The sequence below is a fragment of the Plectropomus leopardus genome, chromosome 10 (genome assembly GCF_026936395.1).
Source record: "Plectropomus leopardus strain MGB_pleo_1.0 chromosome 10, ASM2693639v1, whole genome shotgun sequence".
Lineage (NCBI taxonomy): Eukaryota > Metazoa > Chordata > Actinopteri > Perciformes > Serranidae > Plectropomus > Plectropomus leopardus.
Window position 1 is genome coordinate 28,655,367 of NC_142185.1, and position 26,326 is coordinate 28,681,692.

The window sequence follows — 26,326 nt, forward strand, 5'->3', positions numbered from 1 at the left end:
TTCTTTTGGAACATATTTTTATTATGAAGACAGTCAGATTTAATTCTCCTTCTCCTGTACGGTCTTTGTTCCACGCAGTCTGCCTGTACGACGGGCAGCGATAAGACCGACCTTGCGACCAGCAGGTGCATCCCTCCTGATTGTGGAGGGTTTGCCAATATGCTGATGGTTACCACCACCGAAGGGATGCTCGACAGGCTGCGCAGAGAGAAAGAGAAGAGACAATCAGTCTGAGGAAACTTGAGCCGTGATTTTAGGTAAATCCTCACACTGAGACAGAACAGAGACCGAACTTCCTCCTCTAACTTTCACTAATGTGCTCGATGTTTTCTTATTTCTAGACTCATATCTTCAGTTTGTGTGGCTCCATGTTTGCTCCGAGGATCCGAACAAGCTTCTATCCGGTGAGTCACGATTACGAAAACATCACACTGACAGTTTGGACTTTGTAAAATGTAGACCCTCAGAGGGGTCAAACTTCACGATCCAATCACAAAAATGTGAATATTTATCACTTAAAATTGCTTCTACGCACAAAAGACCAAATCCTCATATTGGCGTCACATTACGAGTTACGAGAGAACAATAATGCGCAAATCTCACAGGTGCAAAGTTACCAAAAAACAGCGTATTAATTAAGAAAAACGTTACCGCACGCCACATCAGTTCAATGAAGACGTGTTTCCGTCCCACTTAGATCTTTACTCTTTAGAGACCACATTTATATTTATACGAAAAGCACATCAATATGTTGTCGAGCTCTGTGGTTTTTCAAATATTTTGACATTATGATGATCCCAGTAGGTTATAAATAAAATTCCTCCTTCAACGTGTTTTTTACGAAACGATGTGCGGCCTGAAACAGCAGCTACAGGCGCTCAAGAAGTGTTCAATCAAATACGTGCAATGTCTGAAAAACTCTTGGTGCGATATAAAACATGTTTGAGAACAGCTGCTGTAATCTAATGAGAAATTTTAAGACGTCATTAAAGCTAATAATCACCACCTCCTTGTCCAACAGAAAATCGTCCTTCTGTATGAAGCTTTTTCGGTACATTAACTCACGAAATTAAGTCCCTCATTGTCAAAACTTTCTCCAGATTCTGCAGAACTCAACCTTCAAGTACAGCTGTTCAATAAGACCAAAATCCATAAATATTCACTATTTTTTTCTAGGATCTATTTGGCGAATATTTTCAGGCTCAAATGTTCAAACACGCTCACAGTAAATGAAACTCTCCGTCTCGTTTCTCAGCATCGGCTGCAGTTCCTCGCTCTGTGTTGACTGCGTATCATTTTTTAAGCCTGTTTTGTATCACAGATAACTTAGCTGCAGAATATTCGTGTTCACTTACGTTCATAGCCACACCACGGACACGTGGCCAGCAGTTCCTCTTGGCCTTGTACTTGTGGTAAGCACGACCGGCCTTCAGGATGGGCTTGTCAATACGACCACCTCCAGCGACCACACCTTCCACACAAACACAGGAGCTGATCAGAGAGAGCTTTCTTCGGCTCACAAAATACCCGTTTTCCCCCACAGAGGCAACGCCGGCTCTACCGGACACGTTCGGGGATCTTACCGACGACGGCTCTGTTGGCAGAGGAGATGACTTTCTTGGAGCCTGAGGGCAGCTTGACTCTGGACTTCCTGGTCTCGGGGTTGTGGGAGATGACGGTGGCGTAGTTTCCTGACGCGCGGGCCAGCTTGCCTCTGTCACCGGGCTTCTCCTCCAGGCAGCAGATGATGGTTCCCTCGGGCATTGTGCCGACGGGCAGGACGTTGCCGATGTTCAGCTGAGCTGTGGGAGCAAACACGGTAAGATAGCAGCTTCACACTGAAACATCACGGTTTTATTTAACGACGTGAACCTGAACTCTCTTGATCACAAGAACCGCGTTTGTTGAGCTCCCGACGATCCCACTGCAATAGTTCTGTAAATGTTAACCTGAGTATAAACATGCACGCAAGATTTCGAGGCCGTATACATTCAAACAAAGACAATCAAATGCCAAAGATGCTGTAAAAAAACGAGACAGACGTGTCCAATCCCGCTCTCGAGGTTTCAAATGCTAAAGGAGCTCAAAATGATCAGCACACGTTACGGTTCAGAACCTCATTTAACAGGAGCTAAATGAGGTTCAGTCTCACATTTATTATGCATCTCACCTGGTCACACGTTAACATTTCAGAAATACTTTCAACATCGCGCTTCATGTGCAATAATTTACGGATTCAACGTCCCCGAGTCCCGACTCAGGACAAAATCACCGGTGATCGCATCCTGTATCAGACTGGTTAAGAGAAAGCTGACGTAAATAATTAAAGCAACATTTAATTTTAACTACTGCTACTATTTTACATCATTAAATTAACTGAAAACGTCAATCATTCATATTAGTTTAAATACCAAGCAGGCAAAAAAGAAAAACGCAAAGTAAGATTCAACCCAATAAGTATCTTTGGTATTAGTCCAAAAGCTTTCTTTAAACGTGGATGAATCATATCCACGTCTTTCAAAAGCTTCTCGTTGGTGCTACAGTCAGTCAGAAGGAAACTGCAGGTTTCCTGGACAGTTACAAGGCCTAAAACATATACTTCCCAGGCATTAGCAGATGAGCAAAGTTAGACGATCTCTCCCTAAATAAGCCTAAAGACCCGACCGGCACTGATTGCTACTCTGCAAAACACCAAGGCTGCGCCTCCTTTAGGGGACAGAAAACCGAAGACCCAATCAAGTGTCATGCAGAGCAGCACTACAGTTTAAACTTATTACACACATTTGACACATATTGGGAGTTTTTTGGACAAAAACAACAAATAATCAAAAACTTTTCCAAAACTTTCCAATAAGACAAAAGCAGGATTTCTAACTTCATAACTTTTCCAGGAATTTCATGACCACGGGAGCTCTTAAAAGTGTCCTTAAAGCCTCTCACCCTTCTTGCCGCAGTAGATGAACTGTCCGGTGTGGATGCCCTCAGCAGCGATGAAGAGCTCTGTCCTCTTCTTGAAGCGGTATGGGTCACGGAAGGCCACTTTAGCCAGGGGAGCACCACGGCCGGGGTCATGGATAATGTCCTGAGAGGGGGGAGAAGACCACCAGAGGACATCTAATGTCACCAGGTACCTCTCACTCAACAGGGCTCCAGTCTGCTCCTTTAAACACAGTCTGTCGTCTTACCTTCACGATCCCCTTGATGTATCCATGGCGTTCAGCGAAGTCAATGTGACGGAGTTTAGCAGCACCTTTTCTGTGCTTGACGTGGGCTTTGAACACGGAGCCCGCACCTTTTCTCTGTCCCCTGATCACACGTCCCATCGTGTCCTGAGACCAGAAGACAGCGTTATTTACCAGCTTCACATGCGACTGCTCAACTTTGAGACCTGTGGCTCATGCTAACAACTATTGACAGGCTTTATCACGCAAATTCACCTACTTAAGTGAACACAACTCAAGCAGCAGTGTTAATAATGAGCTAAAACTACTAAAAATAAACATATTCCTCACAGAAACTAACATATCAGCTAACTTTAGCCTAGCAAGCTAACGTTAGCCGCCGTAACTTTGCGGCTAATTTTACGGCCCACAGAGGTTTGACAGAGGCAGAAAGACATTTCGACAAGCTCGGTGACCATTATATTAAAGTTGAACTATCGTAAGCTTTTCTGAATAGCTCAAGTAAACCACAAAACACAGATCCGCCCTGTGTTTGCAGCTGCCGGCCTTTTAGCCGCTACACACCGCTGTTACTTCATGTCATCACAGAGCTGCACACAACCTCACAGAAATGCGTCAAACTCAAACTCTGCCGTTAAATACTCAACAGGACGTATTTTTTAACATTCAATACACATATCGAAATGTTTGTTTAAAGTGGATGAAGTCACAAAGTCATGATTTAAAGCAGATTTTAGTGCGGGAATCAGATGGTAGACATCCTACCTAAACTCCGTTGACGGAAAGAGGAAGTGTTAGAGGAAAGACGGAGGTTTTCTTCCGGAGAAATCACCGCGGGGTATGATGGGAGTTTGAGTCCGATTAGGTAAAACTGACGATGTACAGTGCGGTATATTGCACATGTTAGCCTCCTTTAAGAACCCACTTAAAATCGTAAGCATTTTTAACACCACGTTATACTGGTTAATTTGTTAAATATTGACAGATTATTTTGTATTTAACTCATGTACCATAGCCAGTAAATATTATAATGAGAGGAAAAAAATAATAAAATAAAGAATTAAAAATATAATTCAGTACAGTAACTTGCAGTAAGCAATCATTTAAGACTGAAAGCCATTTAAATAGGCTATTTTTTTCATTCATTGGCAGCTTGAAGAGTGAAGTGTGGTATCACTCAGACCTGTGGTCCCCGATGATTCCACTATAACTGACAGAAGTCAAATTTTTTGAAAGATGTAATTGAAGTTAAATGTGACTGTGTAAACATACCTTTCAATGATTGATTCACAGGATACATAGAAACAATGTCAGAGATCTGATTTATCAACTGAACTTTGAATTTAAAAACTAAACCAAGATGGTTTAAAGCTGGGGTAGGCAGTTTTATTTTGGCACCAATGGTCAAAAACATCAAACATACATAAACAACAAGAGGGAAAACAAATCACCAAAATGTTTTTCTTAAAAATCAGCAAAATTTTGATCTGGTAACAGTCTGTATGGTCCTTTCCTGTTTAGCCCAGGGGACAGGACGTCCCTGATGAAATATGGACTGGTCAGACCACTCAGTCCGTCTCAGATGAGCTCAGAGAAGTTGACATGTTTCTGTGTGTTGTTGATATTTGTAGTTTGTATTTCAGTTTGTATGCTAGAGTCTGGAAAGCCATCTTCACTAAACAGTTCCTCAGGTTCAAAGTGTCCATGAGCCTGTGGACTAATACCCTGCATACGGTCATCAGGGTAGCCTGAGGGGTCAAAGGTCACAGTTTACGTGGGGACATTTCCCCAGATTCTCTGAATGTTTGGATGATATTCTAGAGTATTCTGGTGTTGATAAATGATGTTAGCCCTGGCTTGTAGTAATGACTGAGGCCAGTCATGTTCTTTTTCTTGACGTTAATTACAAAGATATGTGGGATCAAGTTTACAACAGTAACAATGACATATTTGCAACAACAAATTATTTCTATTCTATATTTTTATATTTTTATTTTTTTAACCAGGTGCAACATCACGTCACAACAGCTGGTTTGAACATATGAATAACAAATGACAAACTTAGACACTAATGCCAGATCACCTGGAGAAACACATGAACATGACAACATTTAAACTAACATTAACCTAACAGACATGTTTTTTATCAATGGTGGGGGAAACCAGAGCACCCGGAGAAAACCCACACAGACACGGGGAGAACATGCAAACTCCATACAGAAAGGTCCCGGTACGGCTGGGACCTTCTTGCTGTGAGGCTGCAGTGCTAACCACTGAGCCACCGTGCTGCCAAATTTACCTGGATTCAAACTTGACACCTTCCTGTGGTTCACCTGTTTATAAAGTCTTGGAACTTTGGGAAGAAACCAGATCACCTCATGGAAAACCCTCATGGACTCCAAGACTTTGCCTGCTCACATGGATTTAAACTTAAGACCTTGGTGTCAAATTTAGAGTCTTAAGTCCATTTTACATATGTTCAGTCAATTAGACATTTATTCGTCACATGGAGTTATACAAGGTAAAACTCAAAAAGGTGAAAGGTGATCCCATCCCCTCTTTTAACTTGTCCTCTTTCATTTAGTCATGATTTTGCATCTCCTAACATTGCTGGCTGCTTCTTTATAATTATCCATGTTTCCGGATGGTTCTGGTAATCCATGGCTTCAGGTTGTGGAATGATTTAACTCTAAACAAACAACACATACCCACCCCAACAAGACGGCCACATGGTCGCTCCTCCCAAACACAAGCACAGACTCCACTTTATAGTCACCTCTGAACAATGTGTAGCAGTGCTCCACAGCAGGACCAGGAGAGCACCTCACATTCCCACCATCGCAACAGTCCTTATTCACTGTAAAGCATACACCCCCCCTCACCAGAGTCCTCTGCTCTGTCCGATCGCCATTTAGATAAAGAGTCACCTGGTTGAATGGCGTTTTTAAGGATTTAGTCAAGTCTCAGAGTATCAAAGGATGTTACAGATTCTGATATCCTGTTGGATATTCTGATATCCTGTTTTCAAACAGAATATCAGAAACTGTAATATTCTTTGACTCACCAAAACTTGGCTAAATCCTTGACAGCACCATTCAACCAGGTGACTCTTTATAGTGATCCAACAGAACAGAGGACTCAAGACTGAGAGAAGTCGGTGTCCTTTACAGTGAGTAAGGACAAGTGTGACGGTGGAAATGTGATGTGCTGTCCTGATTCTGCTGTGGATTACTGCCATACAATGTTCAGAGGCAGCTGTAGAGCAAGTCGATGCCCGTGTTTGGAAAGTGACGCCATGTGGCAATCTTGTTGGAGTCGGGATGTTTGGACAGTTAAGTCATTCCACAACCAGGGGCCATGGATTACCAGAACCCTCAAGGAAATATGGACAATAATAAAGCAGCAGCCAGCAACATAAGAAGACGCAAAAAAGGACTAAATGACAGAGCACAATTCAAAGGCCCTAATGGGATCCCATGTTAACGGAGATCTACCTTCTGTTATTCCATGAGATGAATAAACGAGGACTGACTGATTAACACAAGCTCACCCATTCACAACATCTTTGCACTCCGAAAAAAAAACCCCAGATCACCTGGAGAAGACCAACCTGAACATTAAGATATGTAAATGTACCTACTTACCTGGATTCATGTTTGAGACCGTCTAGATCTGAACCCTTACTTACCTGCCTAAACACAAACTTCAAGCAAGCATCTTATTTTGGGGTGAAAAAACTCTTGAATTGAGCCCAGCGTGAACGCCTCCTTCTCCGTGTCCTGCCTTCTGTCCCATTGCCACTGGTTTGAGGGTCCTCCTGAGCAGCATCTGCCCCCAGTGTATCCTCTGGCACGGTGCTGGCAGTCACAGCATCATCATGCTCTGTCTCATGATTAACATCACTATTCAGATCTGTAGGGCCCTCTGGTTTACATCTAACATCAATCACATCTTTTTTGTTCTCTGACTCAGAAGTATCAGAATTGAGGTCTGACTCTTGTGACTCACCTCTAACATTAAGATCTGAAGTGTCCTCAGATTCACGCCTAACATGTTCAAGATCTGACTCATAACAAGCATTATTCAGACCTATGTCATCTGGTGCACACCTAGCATTATTCAGATCTGTGTTCTCTGGTTTGCGCCTATCATCATTCAATTCTTTTTTGTCCTCTGGCTCGCAACTACTCAGATCAGTCTCAGGTTTTGGCATTATCACATGTTTCTCAGGATTGCTGCTTTGCTCTTTTCTCAAGGGAACTGACCTCACTGTGTTCTCTGTGTATGAGTAACTGGTTGAAGGCATGTCATCTACCTCTTGAACAACTGTCTGAAATGGAGATGGAGGGGGGAGCCTTAACCCAGAGTTAGTAAAAAATATTAGTCTTAAGTTTGCCAAGCCCTGCAGCAAGGCATTCTTCTTTTCCTCAAAAATGTCTGATATTAGGACACTATTGTCGACAGGCTCAGGAGGCTCCATGGTCCTCCCCCCTCTCTTCTTCTTCCAAAATTGAAGCTTTTGAGGGAACTTCAATTTAGGCTGCAGTAGCCCCTCCGTGTCCGTGTCAGTAGCATCGCTCATTGTTTGCTCTGATTCGACCGTGGATTCAACGTCAGCAACGCTCAAGTGCTGACTTATTAAATTCTCCATCTCCTGCAATAGTATCGCCCTCTCCCTCTCCCAGGCCTTGACCTTATTGGTCAGATCCTGGGACATTCTCTCCTTCTCCAGATGGTACTTCCCACAGAGGTCCATGAGGGTCTTATTTTTATCCATGAAGATCTTATTTTGTTTCATGAAGGTCACTTTTTGGTCCATGAGGGCATTGGTCTTTTCTATGAAGGTGTTTTTTTGTTCTGTCATTTGTTCTATGAAAGTCCTTTTTTGTTCAATAAGGGCGTTTGCTTGTTCCTGGATGGTGCCGTTTTGTTCTATGGTTTGTTTCATGATGGACTCATTTTGTTTTATGAGGGTATTTTTCAGTTCTAAGAGGGCATTTGTTTGTTCCACATGGGTCCTGTTTTGTTCAATTGATTTTTTTATGGAGGTCTTTTTATGCTCCATGAAGGCGATTGTTTTGTCCATTATAGTGTTATTCAATTCAATGTTTTGTATCTTGAGGGCCTTGTTTTGATCCATGAGAATTTTGTTTTCTTCCATAAGAATGCTATTGTACTTGCAGAGTTTTTTGTACTCTTCAAGTGGAACAGTATTATTGACAATCATTTTGCTTCAAGACTTCTAATCACCGTCAGTTTGAAACTATTACAGCGTTTGATTGTCAGCTGTGTAAGGCAAGGATTTTCTACCTGAAAATTAATGTTAATAAACGGTTCTGATGCAGCTACGTCTAAACCCTGGATCCCTGTCTGAACATCCGTCACACACACGGCCCGAAACTCCCTCAATTCATACAGTAGACTGGCTGTAACCCTTTATGACATGCCAATGAAACGATCGAAGCAGGCAATGACGTCACGTTGCCAGGCAACACACAAGAGGCGGGGACATTTTAAATGACGTAAAAAACTAGAGGAAGAAAAAATGGCGTGGTTGTAGACGGTTTTTATTTTAGATAATTGAAAAACAAACAGAAATTTCACTACAAACCAACTAACTTCGTATTTGGGTAGACATTCGTGATGCGTAATATAAGAGGTTTTAAAAAAAAAAAAAAAATAGGCTAGCCGCTATTGACAGAGAAATTAGCATAATGTCAGCTAGCCACCGCCTTCAACAGGTGTTATCGCATGAAAGACGACGTAAAGACGACTGTGTCAGGTGAGTCAGCTGTTTTCGCTCAGTCTGAATGAATTAGAAGTTTTTTTGTGTTGAGAGTTAAAATGAACTGGAGGATGAATTGTGGCTAACGGCTTTGTAGCATGTCCGTGCTGATAGCAGCAGGCTAACGTGATAGCGTTTCTGTTTGGATGTTAAACCGCTGAGAGCTAACGTTAGCTTCAGCCGGCTGCAGGGGGGTTGTCAGGTTTTTATACTTTGAAAGCGATACTTTGTTTATGTTTAATCAGACGAAAACCCACTATCCCACTAAACTGTGTTTCCCACCTGTTAATGGAAGCGCCTCCATCTGTGGTTAGGGACTGTTCATTATTTATGGGGTTGTGCAAAACAATATGGCCTTTAATAAATCTGTAATATTAAAATGCTTTAATATTACACGCTGTTATTGCTCTGCGTTCAAAATGACCTTTTCAAAATCAACATTTAAAAAATATTATGCATTAATAGAATTTTCTGCTTTCACTGACATATATTTAACACACATCAGTCATAATCATAAATATCACATATTCATTTAAATTTAACACTTTAAATTCCAAGTTTGTCATGATGCTACTATGTTTTTTAGATGAAAAAAGGAAAAAAAAAGTTATTTTCAATAAACTAAATGGTAAGTAGGTCACAGCCAGGGATGTCAGTGATCAGCAACAACATGTGCAGTGTGTAATACTCGCACTCCTACCAGTGCACATCAAATGCGTTTTTCAAAATCAGGCTATAAAAATGTTATACAGTAATATAATTTTATACTTTCATTGAGTTTATTTTTTATGACCAACATCAGTCCTAATTATAAATATCATATATTTATTCATTTTCAGAATTTAATCCTTTTAAAATGCCTTTTTGTAATGATGGTACTATGTGTTTGGATATTGGAAAAACAAAACACTAAAATAAATTATTTTCAATATGCTACATGCTGTGTAGATTTTTTCAAGATCATCCCAGTCTGGGATATGTCAGTGATTAACAGCAGCACTGATTCTGACAGTGCACCTAGTGGAAATAGCATGTATTTTCTCCATATGCCAAATATAGTTAAAAATGTGACGCCATCAGGTGGAAAACAGTTTTAAAAAAATTAGAAATTCCAAGGCAAAAGCCCAGAGTGACACCCAGAAATAATATAATACATGCCTTTATGCTTTGATGATGGTGGGGTCAAAAATTGCATTTTGAATGGGTTTCAATGGCGCATTTTTTTCACTTAACAGTATGAATGTAACAATTCTAGTTGATTTATATTTTTTATTTATACTTTGAATCTGTAGTGTTATTGGTAAGTTGTCACATAAATGTAGAGGAGTGAAAGTACAAATGGAAAATCTCAGTTAAGTACAAGTATCTCAAAATTGTACTTAAGTGTGCACAAAATACTTGAGTAAATGTACTTAGCTGTAACTGTAACTGTTTTGTACACTGAAAAACTAAAAATATTTTTAACATCACAGTAAGCTAGAGACCAGCTAAACAACCTGTTTTGAGGTACTTATTTCAGTTTTTACAAAGTCATTTTTTTATTTAAATTTTTTTGATTGTTCAAAACAGATTTGCACATCATTGTGTTCTGCTTATATTTTTGTTTTGCACAGCGTAAAACCTTTTTGGGAATCAGAATCTGTAAATGTAATATTTGTGTTTCAGTCTGCTGCAGTTTGATGTTTCAGTCACACGGTGGCAGCATTGTATCAGATATTAATTTCTAAGCTTGAACCTTCATCTGCGACATGGTCCTGGAAATACTCTGTACCTCTACTAAACTACACTTCAGAGGAAAATGTACTTTTAATGCATTTCATTTATCGGACAGCTGGAGTTTCAAAAAGAATTTAGAATATGATGAGTAATTGATTAAAACAATTTATAAAGAAGTTAAAATGAGCTTCAGATTGAAACTACAACAAAATTCTGCTTACACACAAATGCATCAATATTACTTATATGTAACATAATAATAATAATTACAATAAAGATAATAATGTTAAATAATTATAATAATAAAACACTGATAGTGGCCACTGCTTTTTATTCTCTGAGTATTTTTTGCAGATGATACATGTGTACTTTTACTTCATCAACAGTTGAATGCATTTTATAGTGATGTGTTGGTACTTTTACTCAAGTGAACTATCTGATTACTTCCTCTGCCACTGTTATATATAGTGTTGTCAGGACACAAGGATTTCAAGGGTCTTGAAAGATTTTCAGGGGCCACTTGAGGAAGGCTCTGGTTTCAGGAGTTCAAGGGGTATTTTTTGAGGTTGTTTTTTAAAAAAAAAAAAAATAAAAAAAAAAATAAAAAAAACTTCCCCTGATTATAAGCTACAGCAGCCTCATGCGTCTGACTCTAGGGGGAGGCCTTGTCTTAGTTTTTACTAAACAAGAAGCGTTTCAGTAGGACTGAAGCTGCAGTTCTCTCTGACTCTCCTGATGTCACTGCAAATTCATTGTCTTTTAACACTGATTTTTGGGTCTGAGTCAGCAGTGTCATTAACTACACAGTGAAACATGTTGAAAGTGTATTTTAAGTCACGCTAGCAGTCCTGTGAGGCTGTGCAAACATCATGGTGCAATCATGGCTGCGCCTGTTGTTCTTGTTTTTGCATTACACAAGTGTGCAGTCAACTTACATTAATACATGCAGAGCAATGCAGAGATGCAGTGTAGTGCTTTAGACGGGGAGGGCGGGTAAGAAATGTTGGTGGGTAATGTGAGTTATTCTTTAGGCCCGTATGTTGAACTGTTTAATGGTTTTATCCAAAGCTTTTTGATAAACTAGCCCAGACTTGTGCCTTTTTATTCACCATGGCAGTGATACTCAACTTACAGCTCGCAGGCTAAATCTGGCCCCTGATAGGGTACAGGGTGACCCCCGCCCCCCCATTTCTCCAGTTCACAATAAAAACAAAGTGATTTTTACAAGGAATTGTTTTTGTACTTTTAGTATACATAAGGTGCCAGAGTGCATAAAACGGCATCAAAATAGAGCTTGTTTATTTAAAAAAAAGGATCCCCGTATCCCCTGTCAGAGGTCCTAGCTAAGCCCCTAATGTCCTAAAATCTGAGAAATGTCCTAAAATCCAAGAAACTTCCTAAAATCTCAGAAACACCCTAAAATCCAAGAAATGTCCTAAAATCCTAGAGATGTTCTTAAATCCTACAAATGTCTTAAAATCCTAAAAATGTCCTAAAATCTTAGAAATTTCCTAGAATCTAAGAAATGTCCCAAAAACTGAGAAACATGTATGGGCAAGTTGAGTATCCTTGCTTTTGACAATGACCGCGCAAAGTGAGAATCTTTGGGGGGTAAAGGTGCCTGTTCGGCATTAGTGAGGCAGGTGGAGCGTTTGGGGGGACGTTTCCCCCCCATGCCAATGCCTAGAACCAGCCTCGATGGTGTCTGCTTTGTAAACATACAAATACATATAATTTATGTTCTGAAAAGTGTGAGAAATTCAATCTGTTCATCACTCTTTAAGATGATATTTATCTCCTCCATCTCTCCATCACCTGGTGTTTAATGATGTTTCTTCTCACCACAGAAGAAGAGAAGGTGTTGAGCAACAGATGGTCCCCCCCCCCCGAGAGCTGAGCGTCCCGCTGGAGGTACAACACTGCTGTGATTAATGAGACAAGCACAAACGCGCGCGTGCGCACACACACACACACACACACACACACACACACACACACACACACACACACACACACACAGGGCTGACAGGTGATAAATATGTGGTTCAGTTATTATGATGCTGCATTGTTTTATACTGTCCCACTGGTATAACATGCATAAATACGGCACGCACACACATTCTTCTCTTTCAAACACACACTTCTGCAGGTTTGCATTCCTGTGAGGACACAGTTTGATAAAGATGCTCGTATTGAACAAAATCAGCCAACATTTGTTTATCAACTTGATCTAAGTATTTAAAGCCTTTAGTAAATAGCCTTATTTATAATTTTTTGTTTGTTTTTTTGTTTTATTCTCCCACTGAAGGTTTAGGATATCATGACAAAGGAATTCAATTCAATTTGGTCAAATTTTAGAGCACACCTATCTTCCACAAAATACGATTTTAAGTGTTTAACAAACATTAACAGATCTGACAACCTCCAAAATAAAAAAGTTGTTTTTAAAAGCGCCGGAAGCATCCAGAATTACCCCGACTGACAGTTTTTACCTCTGTCAGACCAAAGGCCGACGAAAACAGAACAAAAACTCCTACACACTGTTCTCCTCAATTTCAATCAAGAGTCATCGTTTTCATACAAAGACCTTCACCAGGTTATCTTCAAATAACCTGACAGTTAAGCTGATGAAGGTCTTTGGACCAAAACGTTGTTTTTAAAGTTCCCTCCTGATTGCAAATGAGACGAACAGTGTGCAGCAGTTTGAATTGTTTTTACCTCCCTCATGAAATTAAGACGAGTTGAGAAACGTTTTATTTTCACAAAAAGCTTGTTGGTGTACAGGTTTTCACAAAACAGCAGCTGTGTTTCATAAGGGTTCTCGATGGCTCTCCAGATGGCGCCGCTGTGGAGCAGAAAGGTTCCTATAAATGCTGTCATTGTGGTGGGACTCCTAATGGTGCTGTGGAGCATAATGGGATTCCAGATGGTGCAGTCAAACGTGGTGAGACATGATGGGGCTGTTGTCGAGCATGTTTTTGTTGTTTTAAAAGATTAATTTTTGGGGAAATGTGGGAGATGAGGGGGGCGACATACAGCAAAGAGCTGCGGGTTGGAAGCAAACCTGGGTCGCTGCAAAGGCCGGAGCCTGTATGAAGCACACTAGAGCCAGAGGTCACCGTTGATGTCGAGCGTGTTTGGTCTACAGATGGTGCTGTTGATCATGGTGGGACTCTAGATGACGCTGGCGAGGATGATGGGCCCCCAGTTGTTGGCATGTTGTATCCTTGTGTTGCTAATTGCTAGCAACACAGAGAAAGTGCTGGGTGCTGTCCCAATTCTTTGTTGTGATGCAACAGAGAATTTATCTGAATGAAAACAGTTTGTCTTTATTTTATGTTTATTTTAGTGGTTAGTGGTCAGAATGTGTAAATGAAGAGCTGCAGCATTGCATTGCAAGATTTTTTTCCAGGTCATCAAAAGCAGGCGCAGTGTGATGTGAAGCGTTTTTAGCTGCATGCAGGACAGATTATTAAGATATCTCCATAATTTAGAACCTATAACTTATCGGGCCTCTTTGCTCCTCTTCAACTTGTGCCAGCTGACAAAACAAGTGGAGACCTTTGAGTCAGTGAGAATTAGTACGAATTACTGTGATCAAATGGACAAAATGAGTAATGTGGGCCGAGGTCGCTCGTAGCCATGAACCTACAGAGAATTATAACCCTACTAGGAAGTTTCCCTCAGCTGCTTATGACTTTTGAACTTGTTTCAGGTTTTTACTTTTAACTCAAGCCTCTGATAGATTAAAAAGCTCTAAAAACACTGTGCACACTAACTGCTCAGTACCAAACTGCAGACAGTTTTCATTTTTTCATATACTGTCCTCTTTGAAAGAACCTAACTCAGTCCTCTTAACGTGGACCAAAGAGTAGACCAACAAAAAAGGGACATTGTTCACATTGTCAGGTCATGTGAAAAACTCAGTTCTGGTTTTGGTTCACTTGAGCCGCTTGAGCTCTGATGGGGGCTCGGTCACCTTTATGGGCAGCTGTGGCTCAGAGGTAGAGTGGGTCGTCCTCTAATCGGAGGGTTAGCAGTTCAATCCCCAGCTCCTCCGGGCAACATGTCAAAGTATCCTTGGACAAGATACTGAACCCCAAATTGCTCCCGATGCTGCTGTACAAGTATAGTCCATTTACCATGTTCACTGTAACTTTAATATTAAATAGAATTACAGTATAATCAAAATACTAAAATTGCATGGTATAAAAACATTCGTATAAAATTTAAATTGGGTTTTTAGAAAAGCAGTTTGATTGCAAAAAAAATGTAAACCGTGCAGTTACAATGGCTGCTAAAGGGTTAAAGAAAAAACGTCTGTGTTTGATTCACAGGCCTGCTCATCCTCGTCTGTGTCTGCTGCTCATCGTCTGTGTAACTGTAAACTGAATCTGTCACGATTACACACACACACACAAACACAAACACACGCACACATACACACACACGCACACACACTGTAGTACAGTTTATCTCGCTCAGTGTGTAACAAGTCGTCCGCTAAGTCTCCTGAGTGATGTTACTGAGATGATGAAAAAAAACAGTTCTTTGTTTCCTCACAACTGCAGTCACACCCAGACTCAGGTTTAAGCTTTAAGACATCAGAGAGGGAGGAGCGGCTGTGGTGACCTTTGACCTCTGACCTCCCAGTGGTGGAATAACCTTTAAACTCCAAAAGAAGGAAACTGCAGAGAGCTGCAGATGTGACAACAGAGCTCTATTCTGCTGTCCAACAACTAAACGCCGCACCGTGTGTGTGTGTGTGTGTGTGTGTGTGTCCGTGTCCGTGTTTGTGTGTGTGTGTGTGTGTGTGTCCGTGTCCGTGTCCGTGTGTGTGTGTCCGTGTCCGTGTGTGTGTGTGTGTGTGTGTGTGTGTGTGCCCCCTCTTCATTAATACAGTTAGCTTTGTCAGATCTGGGACAAAACAGAACAATAGAGCTGAAACACCAACAACACACACAGGCCGTTCTGTATATTTTACTGTTTCCTGTCCCATTTCTCTCAGATTCAAACAAAAAATTAGCTGTTGAACATTGTTAACCCTTTCAGACCTGAGCAAATTGTTCTGATTTCGTTCAAAACATAACGTGACATAGACATGGCCCAAAACTTAGCAAAAAAATTCGTGAAAAAGTTACATGAAAATTGAAGAAAATGACACAGTGATGAAAAAATGCATGTTTTTATTTTATATATGTTATATTTTTATAACATCATTTAAAATGACCTGGAAAAAAAAGCTTGAAAGTATAACATTTCTTTCAATTTTTTTGTTTTTCCTGAGCTTTTTTCTTTTTGCCTTAGACATCTTCACCTAGCTTTTAAAAAATAATTTTCTAAATCTACTAATTTCTTGCAGTTTGTTGAGTATATCTTACCAAGTTGCTCAATGATTTTATTACCAAGAGTAAAAATACTCACTATGCAGAATATCCAATTTCTTAGTAAAATATGTTATAGAGGAAGTCGAGGACGTACTTTAATGATGTCAGATGTAGCGAGGGGGCTGCTCATGGATGGCCAGTTGGAGGTTACATGCCTTGCTCAAGGACACCGCAGTAGTGCCCAGGAGGTGAACTGGCATTTCTCCAGCTACCAGTCCACACACTTGGTCCCACGGAGACTGGAATCTGCAACGTTCCAGTTCCCAAACCAAGTCCCTATATGGACCGATCTACTGCTGCACCATTAAATTACACTGGGTTATAAGCATTGCCACATTAATGTGTTCATCACTTTAATGGTGCAGCTGGTAAATGTGGGGGTCATTTTAATTACTTTATATACTGCAGAGTAGTTTAACCTATACATCACAATTCATAAATTAATTTAAATAACCAGAAACTAAAACTTTCAGGTGAATGTATTGGAGTAAATAAATAAATAAATAATAATTTCCTTCAAAAGTGTAGTAAAATGGAGGTAACCCCTAAGAAATGCCTTTGCAAAAAATAATACAACATTATAGACTGTAGAATATGGTAACAAAATCCATCAATTTATTAAGAAAAAAAAACATTTTCAAAAAAGTGCAAAAGTCAATGTTATATAAAATAAATCTGAAAATAAAAGTAACTTCAAACGATAAAAATACAAAAATAAACCAAAATAAATAGATACAAATAAAAATGAATCTAGAAAAAAATTTGTATAAAATATTTGGTAAAAAAGTCAGTGTTATATAATAATAAAATAAAAGTAACTTCTTAAGAATAAACAAAAAATAAATAAATCTAAAAAATAAGCAAATAAAATAAATACAAATAATAATAAAGCTAGTAACTAAATCAGTTCAAAATGTATTATAGGAAAAAAAGTCAATTAAATATAATATAAAAGGAATTGAAAAGAATTAAATGGTTAAAATACCAAGATACATCATATGTAAATGAAATTGGGTTTAATAAAGGTTAAAGGTTAATAAAATGCAAATACTAAAATATACTAAAATATAAGTACAATGTCTGCACATCTAAGTACATTACTTGAGTACATGCACATAGTTACATTCCCTCACTAAGAGCCAGAGATAGAAACCATCTAAATATGCTGGATTATTAAGTAACTGTCATTACGCAGCAGAATGGCCCCTGTGAATATTGTGTCATTAATTTTTGTATTATACTATGATTTTAATGACACTCTAACTTTCAAGTAGCATTGTAATGTTGGAGTTTGTTGAGATGGAGCTATTTTTTTAACGAATTACCATTGTGTAGTTTAATCTAAAATGTATCATTTTTTATAATGTTATGAAATTTTCTGATAAAGTTATTAACATTTAAAGTAGCAAGTAACTCTAGTCAGTAACAGTAAAAGTAAAAACTTCTCTTTTGAACCGCAACATGAAGTTACTGCTGATTCTCAGTTGCTAATTATTATAGAGTAAAATAATTCTGTGTAGCTTTTTATCTGCTGATTGTGTAAATGTACAGTCTGTGTGTGTGTGTGTGTTTGTGTGTATTTGTGTGTTTTTAGGCGATCAAACACCCCCTCAGTCTCTCCCACGGTCACCACGGGAACAGCGGACAGGAAGGACAAATTTAAACGTTAATTAGACATGGTATTCATACACAAACACACAGTGTACGTCCTGATTCATATTTCACATCTGACCTCAATGTCTGTGTTTTCTTCTCCTTGAACTCTCATGACTTCATCGCTCAGCTGATTCAGTGCTGTAGTTTTTCCAGAAGTGCGTATTGATACGCTTCTCTGCAGGCAGTGAGGAAGATCGTTAATCTGTTGGAGAAAAATTATAAAATAAATCTGTTGTGCTTATTTCAGTCCATGTTTCAGATGTGGACATTTGAGCTCAATTATTATGACGGTTTTTATTTTGTTTGTCATAAGGGTTCGTATCTTATGGCTGCATTTTTCCTTAACTGTTTTGTTTTGTACTTCTCATACTACTCACGTTATGATACAAAGCAGTTTGAAAATCAGCAAAGTATCCCTCTAATGGGAATTTCATTACTGTCCCAGCAATAAATTTTGTCTCAAAATCAGCCGTCATGTCACTACAAGAGACTGTCTCTCACTCATTTTCTAGGACTCTCGCTCCTGGTCAGAACAGCTGTTTTGCTCTAGAGGCATTGTGGATCTGCGTTGCTGTGGCGATGCCTCCAGTTACGCCAGCTGTTTGTGATGTCAACATCGCTACTGGCAACCACGATGAAAACAACATCGTTTTCATTAACATCGTCTCTGAAATGGTGAGGAGTAAAACCTTCATTAGCATAAAGACAGGACTCTGTGTGTGTGTGTGTGTGTGTGTGTGTGTGTGTGTGTGTGTGTGTGTGTGTGTGTGTGTGTGTGTGTGTGTGTGTGTGTATGTGTGTGTGTGATGTTCCAGTCACCATCAGAAACCAAAACGTCTCTTTGGTTTCTGGTTTCACACACTTATGAAAGATTTTCTGTTCTGTATAGAAATCAGCTGCAGTTTTCTGAGTTTCTTTCCGATGTCGCTGAGCTGACAGGAAGTGACCTCACTGCAGCTCGAGGCTCTGATTGGTTGCAGGGTCATAGCTCCGGCTCTCCGCTTACAGGATGTCCCATTCCTGCCATTCTGTCCCACTTCCTGTTTGTTTATTTTAACCAGGAAAATAAACATTGAAAAGGGGAATTCTGAAAATGGGTTACTATGGCGACACACACGCATTCACACACACTGAGTGCAGCTGTCAGCTGGTCGAAAAGACCTCTTCGTTGTTTGGGAGAGACATGAATGAACAGTAGAGATGTTGTCAGAAAAATACTCCGCAAATATCAAGATATCAAGATCGGGATGATCCGATTTGTGAGATTTTAAAAATAACTCACTGCTGAGAATGTTAATAACTGCCATCATGATAGGCTAAATATTTATTTATGTGTATATAGTCGTTCAACAGCATGGAGTTTTAAAAACTTAAATAAATTATACTTATGAAGGACTTTCTGAAGTTCTTCCAAAACCAAAAATACATCAGCAAATAGAAAAGAAATACTTTATTATTTCTGTGAGGGAAATCGTTTTCTCACGGCACTAAATAAGAGAGCAGCAACTGAATAAAATATTTGTTTAAAAGGCACATTTAAAAAAAAAATAAATTTTTTTTTAAATTTAATTTAAAATTAGATTTATTATTATTATTAATTTTATTCAAATATATATACAAAAGGAAGGCACTTAACATAGAATAAAATATAATAAAATAAAATAATAATAATAATAAAGATATGTACAGTTTGTACAGAGAACAAACAAACAAAAACAGTAAAAATAAAAAGTGTTATAAAGTGTGAGGAACAGATCAAACAATGTGTGCAAACATTAGCATGTCAAGCTAACTAGTCAGATAAGATGAAATAATCCTTTATTAGTCCCACAACGGGGAAGTTTGCATTATTATAGCAGCAAAGGGACATCAAAACAAGGTTTGTACAAGATCATTAAAGCAAAAAGAACAATATAAATAATATAAACAAGACACAAAACTCAACAGTTGAAAAATATTTACACCAAATGCAAATGCTGTGCTCAAGGTGCTAAAACACATATTAGCACACACGTGCCCCAAAGGTTCCTGCAGGGATTAATCTTGGAAAATGTCTGAATCAAAATATTATTCAGTGCTGAGGACAAGAGCAGTGCTGACAGCACTTAACACCATCACATAAAAACAATCTGCTCAAGTTTTAATTTTAGATTTTGAAGATCTTTTGTCATTCAATCAGAAGGAAGTGGTGGAGGGATGGAGGGAACTGTCTGTGTGTGTGTGTGTTTGTGCGCGCGCGCGCGTGTGTGTGTGTGTGTGCGCGCACGCGCGCGCAGGATGTTATTTTTCTCTCTGACAGGGGTGAAGGGCTTAAACTCTTATTCTGACTGGAGGTCAACATTCAATGCTTTTATTTTGACATCCTATTAAACAGTAGAGGCCTTGACAGAGGTGAACTTCCTGTGATGACAAGAAGACGGAGGGACGGAAACAGAGGAGGATGAGCCAACGTCTGTTGCCGGGGGCAACGGGTGCCAAAACCTCCCTGGCAGTGATCCAAACTGGAGCGCCTCGCGGTCAAAAAGCAAAGAGGAAGTCCGGCGCGGTCGCCATGGATACCGAGGTATTTACAACCAAAATCAAGAGTGGTGGGGTGACCTTTGACCTCTGACTGTAATACTGTCTTTTCTCACCACACATTTCCTTGAACTTTCTTGGAAAAACTAAAAAGAAGAAGTTTAGATCTTCCTTGCAGATGGCCAATCACAGTGCGATGTGGGTGTAAATGTCAGAGTGTCTGTCTGTTTAGAAAAGTTACTAACATCATGAAGGTGTGGCGGCGGGTCCAGGGAGGAGGGGAGGCGGGGATTCCCTAACTGTCTGACATCAGCTCTGTTGGAGTAAACTGGCCCCTTTGGAGTCAGCTGAGGTACAGTGGTGCTTTGAGCTGCATGCAAACACGCTCACAATAACAACACTAACATGCAGATGTCGTTCCAGATCGCACACTTTTTTGCTGCAGCTGCACCTACAAAGTATGTACTGTCACATAAAGTATGTAAATTGACACGCCGTACCTTGGCATCCAAAGCTGATGCAGGAGGGTTACCTAGCACATCATATTTTGACGTGTAGGGCCACTGACCAAACGTTGGTATTTGGTAAAGAAAGTGAATGATGGCAGTGGAGGATCATCAGTGTGATTACGAATGAGACGAGAATAGCTGAATCAAATTTTATAGCGATACTCTGGAAAGCAGAAATGTCATTCGAAAGTTTTTACAACAGCCTGGTCACTAAATGATCTGGACCAAAGTGTTGTGACACACTGATATCATCCTGAGGCTATTTTGTGTGTGTGTGTGTGTGTGTGTGTGTGTGTGTGTGTGTGTGTGTGTGTGTGTGCGCGCGCCATGTGACAGCCATGTTGCATCCGGGTCACCATGTGATCCTTTGATTCTGTGAAGGACAAACAGCAGAGAGAGGTCATCTCACTTTATAACTACAGTTTGTCTTCAGTCATGAGTTGTAAGTCCTGGAGGTACTCGAGTCACATGACGGGATGACACCAAACACACATCTGTTGAGCTGATTCGGTCTCTGGTTACGGTGTCAAGATAATCAAAACAGAGTGGCTAATAAGATAAAATAAGAAGCCTTTTTTGTCACTCTATCAAAATACAATGAAACTGCGAATGCCCCTCCCAGCAGTGCTTAACAAAAACCCACATGATTACCAATCATAAAAACCAGTCATAAAGCAAGGGCAGGGAAAAGTGCATTAGTATAAAATTAATAGAATAAATAAAATGACATATTGTGAAATTAGCAGTAGTACTGCACGTCCATAATGATACGTATGTCTATAAAAATGTAAAATGGGTTGCAGAGTTGTTGTGTGTTGGTTGAGAAAGTGGACGGCTTGTTTAAAAGTAGACGTGTTTCTCCTTTCAACCAGAAATGTTGGCTTTTCTTTTGGGCATACATCTCTACCCTCCAAACTGTTGGCCGATTAGTTTTTGGACAATGCACAGAGCTGACCAATGCGGTAAAAAACTCAATGGAGACGCATATTCCAAATTCACTGCACAACCAAGAAATTCTCCAAAATCCAGAATAATAGCAGCATATCTTGGACAATGCGTCATTTAAAAAAAGGGTGCATTTTTTAATATACAAATGTAGTATGTTCTTTTATTCAAATAAATTTATCAGTCAAATATTGTTGCATTACGTTTTTCAAACAGTACATGAATACAAGTAAGAATCAAACATCACTACGAGTCAAAGAAAATGTGTTAATGAAAAAAAGGCATAATGAAAGACATGGATGATTTGATCAACAAATTGCATAAGTAAGGAAAAAGTAGTCAATTTAATTTATGTAGTCCCAAAATCACAAATTTACCTCGACAGGCTTTACAATCTGTAAAGCAAACAACACCCTGTTTCCTTAGACCGTTGATTCAACTCAAGAAAAACTAACAAAAAAAACAAAAAATGGAAGAAACCTCTGAAAGATCAACAGAGGAGGAATCCCTCTCTCAGGACGGACTGCATAGATGTCATGTGTAGAAAATATCCGACAAAATAAAATTAGAGCACAGAGAAAATTACAAAAATTACCAGTAAAATGTAAACATAGAAATAATTGCATATGCAGGAGTTTTGAAGTGACTGTTCTGCTGATGCAGCCGATCAGAAAACGCCTCTTTGTGTTGATCTGGAGGCTGATAAGTTACAAATAGGGGTATTTCGTAATTTTAATTTAGAGGACTTGTTGGTGTAGAGTGCGGTTTCAACATCAGGGCACAAATAAACCCACAAAAGTTCAAAGCGAGCTGTCTGATGTGGCCTCAAGCCTGAACTGGACCGCACCAGGAACACGCCAATTATGTCACTTCCTTTAGAGTGGATCGGTTTTCATGATGAGCTACAGCTGTGTGCGTTGGATGACACTGTGTGTCAAAGCAAAACGAGTCGCCGCTCAGAGGCGTAGGAGAACAGTCTGAACACAGAGCATCCCATCAGGAGAAAAGAGCTTCTCTTCCAGCAGAGTCTGTTAATGAATCATCAACAGTTGGGAACCAGTTAGAGAGCTGTGGGAGACAACACAGCTGTTAATGTGTGTGTGTGTGTGTGTGTGTGTGTGTGTGTGTGTGTGTGTGTGTGTGTGTGTGTGTGTGTGTGTGTGTGTGTGTGTGTGTGTGTGTGTGTGCGCACTCAGTTAAAGACATCACACTGCCGTCTCTGTCTTAACGCTGACATCATCATTTTCCATCCTGAATACGTGTTTAGGATGAATGAATTAAAGAGGCTCGCAGTTGATGAAAGGATCCTCTGATTCGTCAAATGAAGGTCAAATTGTTTTTTAATTTGTTCCTTCATAGTTTTTCACAGTGTGTCATTTCACGCACGTTCATCCGGTACGTTACGATACACCGCCACTGTGAACCTCACGCTGCGTAATGACGCTGACGATGCATTATTCTGTCACTTTAATTAACATCCTGTACTCTTCTGCATTAACAGATCGCACGAAATGTCGATCAAACTGTGACTGTCGCAGACTGCAGGTAGAGAGGTTTGTTCTGAACACGTACATAGTCGTTAAAAAACAGATAGGTACCAAGTATAGGTTCAGACTGAAAAGGGAAAACAGATTTGTTTCTCAGAACATTTGCCATATTCACAAAGTGTTTACAAAGAGTTGCTATTATTGACAAATTTCTACCAAAACTCTTTATTTTGAAACAGTTGTGACATTTTCTAAGAATTTCTCCTCACAGTTAAGACTTGATCCTCCGAAAGATGTTTTCTTGTGCTGTGTTTAGATGCCTTTTATTTACACCTTTAAACCTCTGAAACCTGTGAAAATTATTTCTTTCAAAAACATGGAGAAAAACATAATAAGCAATGTGGAAATGTCCCATAAATCCAATATCTGGGGGTAATTATTAGATATTATGAGTAAAAAAATAGTTTAAAAAAATGTCCAGAAAACTGCATTTATAATTCTTAGAATTATATTATCATTTTCTTGTTTTGTTTGTTTGTTTTGCTCATTTAATGGTAATTTACTTGTAAATTTATTCTAAATTTATTCTTATTCTAAAGTTTTGGGCGGTTTCTTGTTGAGTTGCTTGCTGGCTTCTGTCCACACTTTTGAAAGAAATCAAGCCAATGTGCTCAGGTTTTTCGGGGTTAAGCGAGTAGACTGTTAGGAGACGGTAGAAAGACCTTTATGGTTCAGAGGAATTTCTTTTGCATCATTGGGACCAAAGAGCGTCAGACCAGAGACGCATGGCAGCTGAGTGAGCCTGAGCAGGTAACTTCATGTGGCTCTTCTAGACTTTCCAAATATTATTGAACTGAATAGATTAAATCTTGAGTGTCAAATGTATATCCACTGAGTCCATAGGAAAAAGTCTTTCTGGGCCCCATGGCGTCACGTTACAGACTATAAATTGCAGTACCGCTGATTAGCCCCTATATGAAAACTGGCTCCAAAGCCTGGAGCACTCCTGGGGGCCTGATGCTCACCAACTGCCTGACATCGACCAATGGCAAACCATCGGCTTGGTGTGTCAGGGCCCTTATAACAGCGTCACCTGACATACAGTCATAACTCCACCAACCAACAGTAAATTGAATATAAATGAATGTTGTTTTGGGGCTCAAACAAGTGATGCTGCTCCATTAGACTTAATCTTAATCTCTTAATCCCAGCTGTAATCTTCATTTAACTGCATTGTCATCTGTTCACGTTCATGACGTCACCTGTGTTGATCAGAAAATAAACACATCGTCCCGGTAATATTTCCAACAGTGCATTTGTCAGCACAAATCTGAGTTCATCCCACTAGAAAAAGGAAAAAAAGCTGTCCGTCTGTCTGTCTGCGTCCATTTTTTTCCTTCATGGGTTTCCATATCAATCTGAAATTGCACATTGGCGCTGAGAATTGCTATAGGAACAGACTGACGAAGCGTTTTGTCTAATTCACCCACTGCCCGTGCCCATTTTGTATAAAAGTGCTTCAAAAATATCATTGACTTTCTCCTTTTTTTGCCCATGGAGTCAATGATTGAAAACACAAACAGCGACACTCATTGTGGTTGAAGGTGGAATTGCTGCTTGACTAATGGAAATAAAGTGCTATTTTTTAATCCTTTAACAGAAGTTAAAAACATACGTTATTACAACATTGTTGGCCTGTTTATTTGCATTTTTGGCAAAGTCTGCACCAACGTATTATATAGGTCTGTATTCTGTACGAGGTTGTGGCGCGCACATCCCCTGAAGTCTGCGTGTAGATGTGGTGCGCATATCCCCGGGTATGGACTAGTTCCACTTAGATGGAAGATGTCCTCCATCTGCCCGTCTCTCTAAGACTGAGCTCATGCTGTCAGACACACACACACACACACACACACACACAGAGAGACACAGGAGCTTCATTAGGAATGATACTAGTGTGAACCCGTTATAGCTAACTTCCCCCCAAAAACACACCCACACGCCCACCACAGGAGGTCACAGATATGAAGCCAACAGCTGGATCCAACACACACACACACACACACACACACACACACACACACACACACACACACAGATCTTTCAGTAGACCAGTGTGTTTGTGCGCATGTGGAGTTGTCAGAGATAAGCATGTCAAGGCCACAGAGATAAAATTCACACACACACACACATACACACACACAGACACACACACACACACACACAGGCTCTAACGGCCATTTTAGCCAATCAATTCGTCTCTCAGCTCGTTAACAGACTCAGTTTCCCTCCAGGAGAGATTTTAATGGCAGCTCATTAACATAATTAATTGATGCTCGTTAGCTTAATGACGCTGCAGGTCAACAGACTGAATGAAGTCCTCAGTGTTCATCTGACGCAGCAGAAGACTTCATTAACACTTTGATTTCTCACCAGATCTATGAATAAACAAACAAACTGAGCAGCTCTCATTAACAGTATGACATATAGTCATATAAGCAGCATCATCTGTGACTGTAGAGAAAGTGAACATATATTAATGATACAAAACATAATAAAAATAAAACCTAATCACTAATTAAAGTAGAGACTTTAGCCAGAGCAAATTACATAGCTTGTCGTAGGTTAGATTTCTCGTCAGGGTGTAGACACGAATGTCTCTGATTTAATGTATTGTCTAAAAATAGTCCGGGGGAATGTTTTGTCTATTAGTGAGCGATGGCCGCTGCTCCCTCCATTGTTTTTAATGTAAACATGACTGTAGCAAAAAGTACAGATAGGATGGCTGCCGGCCCTGAATGTGCACGGCTATTTATTTATCGCTGCCGTCTAAGTTTAGGATTTGAACTTTGTGTGTGACCATGGCAACCACAGAAACCCCAGTAAGGAAACGAAACAGGAGGTAATTTTACTAGTATCCGAGTTCCCTGAAGTTTATGACTTTCAGCAGAAACAAACAAACATACATAAATGAGGAGAAAATGATGTTGGAGCAAGTTTTTTCAGTCTTGGACAGTTAATATAAACTTATATTTGTTAGCTTTCAGCAGTTTGAGCACTTGTGTGCCTGCACTTGCTTAAAAGTAAATGTGTTTTGTATTTTGTTTTTGCACTTTTCTTTGTACTGTGTGGTTTGTTTGGG

General features: G+C 39.7%; 1 protein-coding gene and 1 long non-coding RNA gene across 4 annotated transcripts in view; one reads left to right on the forward strand and one right to left on the reverse strand.

Moving 5' to 3' along the window:
- Window positions 1-4,084, reverse strand: rpl8 (ribosomal protein L8). The gene is made up of 6 exons (XM_042495039.2): window positions 3,948-4,084; window positions 3,186-3,329; window positions 2,941-3,082; window positions 1,584-1,802; window positions 1,356-1,471; window positions 1-198 (listed from the first exon to the last, which is right to left on the reverse strand). The coding sequence occupies exons 2-6, from the start codon at window positions 3,321-3,323 to the stop codon at window positions 40-42; spliced, it is 774 nt and encodes a 257-aa protein (XP_042350973.1). The 5' UTR covers window positions 3,324-3,329; window positions 3,948-4,084; the 3' UTR covers window positions 1-39.
- LOC148188546 (uncharacterized) overlaps window positions 2,993-26,326 on the forward strand; it is a 25,020-nt gene continuing 1,686 nt past the window's right edge. The window contains exons 1-4 of one of the 3 annotated variants that reach the window (XR_015777691.1): window positions 2,993-3,127; window positions 12,531-12,594; window positions 18,239-18,401; window positions 20,101-25,213. This is a non-coding gene — a long non-coding RNA (uncharacterized LOC148188546). Of the gene's footprint in view, window positions 3,128-8,609; window positions 8,965-12,530; window positions 12,595-18,238; window positions 18,402-20,100; window positions 25,214-26,326 lie in introns of those variants that run through there. The other 2 variants (XR_015777690.1, XR_015777689.1) reach the window with 2 other exon arrangements.